Source organism: Fragaria vesca, unplaced genomic scaffold (genome assembly GCF_000184155.1).
Source record: "Fragaria vesca subsp. vesca unplaced genomic scaffold, FraVesHawaii_1.0 scf0511925, whole genome shotgun sequence".
Lineage (NCBI taxonomy): Eukaryota > Viridiplantae > Streptophyta > Magnoliopsida > Rosales > Rosaceae > Fragaria > Fragaria vesca.
The window spans coordinates 1-4,288 of NW_004442388.1; the positions used below are offsets into that span (position 1 = coordinate 1).

The window sequence follows — 4,288 nt, forward strand, 5'->3', positions numbered from 1 at the left end:
AGACGGACTGAATTCTGTCCGGTTGTGTTCATAACTAGAAAACTCGAGTTTGAGGGCCTTAACGATCACCAAATTGGCTGAAATTTTGCAGAGATGATACACAAGATGATCTAGATATGTCTAGAAGGAAGTTTGAGGAAATTCGATCGGGAAGTGGTGCAAAAATAGAAATCCGCACCAAAAATTTTGGTACGGATGTCCGCACTTGATCAACATTATGTGTGTGTATGTATGTATACATATATACATATATATATATATATAGCCAAGAAACCACTGGCTTCGATCTAGATCTATCTATATAGCTGCCATGGCTCCACTGCAACATTCAGTGAAAAAGGGTCCCTGATCGAGCTAGCTAAGATAAGTGGAAGAAACTCATTTGTCATAATTCGACCAAAAGTCAATTTCGCTTTGTTTTGTTGTTCAAACCTACGTAGCACGGAAACGGGAGCGGGAGCGCGGAAGCGGAAGCGTCCGGAAGCGCGGAAGCGTTATTTTCCAAAATTTGGAAACTTGGAAGCGTTTTGGAAGCGTTATAATAAAATAATATATATATATATATAATTATAGTTAAAAAAAAATTCAAAGGCATTTCAAATTCAAAGTCATTGTTCTACAAATATTAGACTAAAGACAATTCACTACTCAAACATCATGATCATCAACATCAAGGTCATCATCATCTACATCCTCGCCCTCATGAACATTGTCAAACAAAACACCCTCCAGCGATGGCTCATCAACAGAAAGATCCTCAAACTCAAGCCTGCCAAGGTTACTTTCATCCAATGAATCAAATTGATCACCTCCCAAATCCCACATTTGACTCGGACCTTCTTTGTAAGAGTCTTTCATTCTAGCTAGGAGGCGAAGATTAGTATGTACAAATACCAAATCTTCCGCTCTTTGTGGAGTAATCTTGTTTCTTGTAGCGGAATGTATAAACTTGTAGGTACTCCAATTCCTTTCACAACAAGAGGATGAAGAAGGTTGCCCAAGCAATTTGAATGCTAAAGCTTGAAGAATTGGTGCTGAAGCTCCATGAACTGCCCACCATCTCAAAGGATCAAGGATGGACCTATCACGCATTGCATCAACATTACAAAAATCTTCCATACATAAAGAAAAGTTTGAGTACTCCACATTAACCTCTCTCCGCTGATCCACATCCCCATAATACTTCAAAATGCAATTTTTTCTTTCTCTAGTAATATCAATATCTTGATGGGGAGCTTTACGGGTGCTATCTTCTGCAAGCCATTCTGGGCTATAATACCTAAACAAATAACATCACATCATCATTGATAATCCATATCAGAATTTATCATATCCTACTGCCCCATATCATATCCTACTGCTCCATATCCATTTCATATTTTATCATCATTGATAATCTATAATTCCATATCATATCATATTCTATAGCTCAAATTCAACAGCCCAAAGTGCTAAATATTGATTATTGATTATAGATAAAATTAACACATTCATCTTCTTTAAAAAAAAGTAATATCAAGTTATCAACTTACTTGGGATTCAACGAATGCGCCATACAATGTAGGGGTGTGCTACTCTTGCTCCAACGAACCATCAACACTTTATGCACAGCATTCCAAAAGGTTGATTCCTCATGTAGTTGCTTCATTTCTTTCCTATAGATAGCTTTCTTCACATTTTGTATCATATCCTCTCACCATTCGTACACTAAATGAAGAGATGGCTTATCGGTGTCTGCATATCTAATCATATTATATATGGGCTCCATAAATGATAATACATAATCAAGCTCATCCCAAAACATCTCATCCAATATCTTCTGTTTCACAGCAGCAGCCTTCCTCACATCATCTTCTTTGTAATCATCCCATTTATTACTAATTACCATATGTTGCAAACCAGCTTTTATCTTTTTAAATCTCTTGAACATAACAATTGTGGAGGCAAACCTGGTTGAAGCAACTGTAAGGAGCTTCAAGTGACAGTGCTCTGTAAACATTACCAATCGCATTCCATGGTTCATTATGAAATTCTTGACAAAAGAAACATCATCCGCAAGAGGTCCTATCCAACTACAAGCATCATAGACATCATCATTGTTTCTGGTTTGTATTGAAGGTGCACATATGTTCTTCACAGCAAGGTTCAAGGTATGGACCACACACGGTGTCCAGAAGATAGTAGGATACTTAGCTGAAATAAGAGAACCGGCTTTCACACAATTGGCAGCATTGTCAGTGATTACTTGAACTACATTTTCATGACCAACTTCTTTTATGCACTCTATAATCAACTCGGCTATCATGTCACCAGTTTTCACTTCACCTTGACTATTTATTGCCCTCAACATCATTGGACCACTCCCATTTGCAGCAATCATGTTAAAGATAGGCCTCCTTTGCGGATCTGACCAGCCATCGCTACATATACTCACCCCTTTTGTCTTTCCATGAGTCCTTAAGCGGCTACAAATAAAGTTCAAGGTTCTTCCTTTCCTTTTGAAGAAGTGTAGTCCTCAATGCATTGTAACCGGGTGGAATATATCCTGGAATTGTGGAAGCACGGATATACGAATTACGGTAGTGAGGGTTTCTTGCAAGGTTGAAAGACAAACCTCCGGTGTAAAACATTCTAGCTATCTCACCATCACATTGCTCCCTAGCATTATTTTTCCATGCTTTTTCCAAAGCCGTTCCCATTCCCTTTCTCTTCTTTGGATCTGATTCACTTGGTGTTGGAACACTATAAAGCATATCATAATCAAGTGAAGAACTTGATGCTTTCCTTGACGACGACGGCAATGGAACTGATCTATGGGCTGTATTTTTTACTCTCTCCTTGCAATCATTCCATAACTTGCTTATATTAGCTTGTTGTGCAGATGTGACCTTTAAGCAAGTTTTAATTCCTTTTCCTCCATCCTTCAACAGATGTGTCGCAACTCTGCCATGAGATCCAACATACTGGTTATTGCAAAACTTGCATTGAAACCTCCAAGATCCTCCTCCTGGCAACTTTTCAATCTTATTGGTAAAAATCCACAAAGGAGCTTTGTCATCCACATTGGCTTCCCCTGCATTAATACTTGCGGCAGAACTTGAACTACTTGGAGTAAACTGACTCATATTCCCAAAAGAACCTAAAAGAACCTGAATCAGAAATGAACTGTTATATACATCAATATCATACAGACATATTTTTCCCAAAGACATTGACATCCCACAGCCTTCAGTTTGATTAGAGATTAAGATTTATCAATAAACAATCACCCTTGCCATTTCCAGTAGAAAAATGTAAGACAATCACTAAAAGCAAATGATTTTACATACAGTTAGAGGCACTTACAGGTATATTTTTCTCAAATGGTGCTGAGTGGAAATGTTGATCAATGCTCGAAGCTCCCTTTAAGAATCTTCAAAGTACAATACAGAATGTCAGTATTCAATGATCACCTCATAAATTCCAAAACCTCATTCCCACCCAAACACCAATAATCCGAAATCCACAAAATTTAAGAGAAAAAGAAATTACCTTGAACAGTATCTTCGGGAGAAGAGAACTCTTCGATGTCGTCTTCAACGCTCCAAAACGGCGTCGTCGGGAGCTCCCGCTTCTCCGGCAGGCCTCGCTTCAGCCACTTGAGCGCCCGCGGTGGCTCGATCTGCGTCTCGGGGACTTGATCGAGATCAGTGTCCACCGGAAGCGGAGGAGTGGAGCTGGGCAGAGGAGCTGTTTGGAGCTCCGATTCGAACCCGAAATCGAGTCCGGGAGAGAAAGATGGAGGTTCGTAGTCAGAGAAGATGGGTGTGAAAAAGAAGGAGACGGAGGAGATGGAGGAAGGCCTTGACCGAGAGCAGAAGAAGGTTTTGTTTTGCTAAAAATCAAAAATACCCTCACGCTTCGGTGTTACACTACCAGGACAAGTACTTTAGCCGACGAAATATTTTCGTCGGCCTGGTATCCTAATTCGTCGGCTAAGACCTTAGCCGACGAAGGCTCGTCGGCTATAGTGTCGTCGGGAAAGGATCGTCGGTGATGACTTTAGCCGACGAATCTAAAGACCATCGTCGGCTATTGTTCCAGACTTTAGCCGACGAACTATTTTTCGTCAGCTATTGTTCCAGCTTTTAGCCGACGAACAGTATATTCGTCGGCTTTACTGACAAACTTTAGCCGACGAATATCTCTGTTTCGTCGGCTAAAGTATATAATTAAAATATTTAAAAATAACTATAGCCGACGACATATTGTCTGTTTCGTCGGCTTTAGTAGTGTTTAGCCGACGAAA

At 39.8% G+C, this 4,288-nt stretch overlaps 1 protein-coding gene across 1 annotated transcript; it reads right to left on the bottom strand.

Annotated features, from left to right (window-relative positions):
* Positions 1-648: 648 nt before the first annotated feature.
* Positions 649-2,380, bottom strand: LOC101295002. The gene is made up of 2 exons (XM_004309339.1): positions 1,698-2,380; positions 649-1,279 (listed from the first exon to the last, which is right to left on the bottom strand). The coding sequence occupies exons 1-2, from the start codon at positions 2,378-2,380 to the stop codon at positions 649-651; spliced, it is 1,314 nt and encodes a 437-aa protein (XP_004309387.1).
* Positions 2,381-4,288: the final 1,908 nt, after the last annotated feature.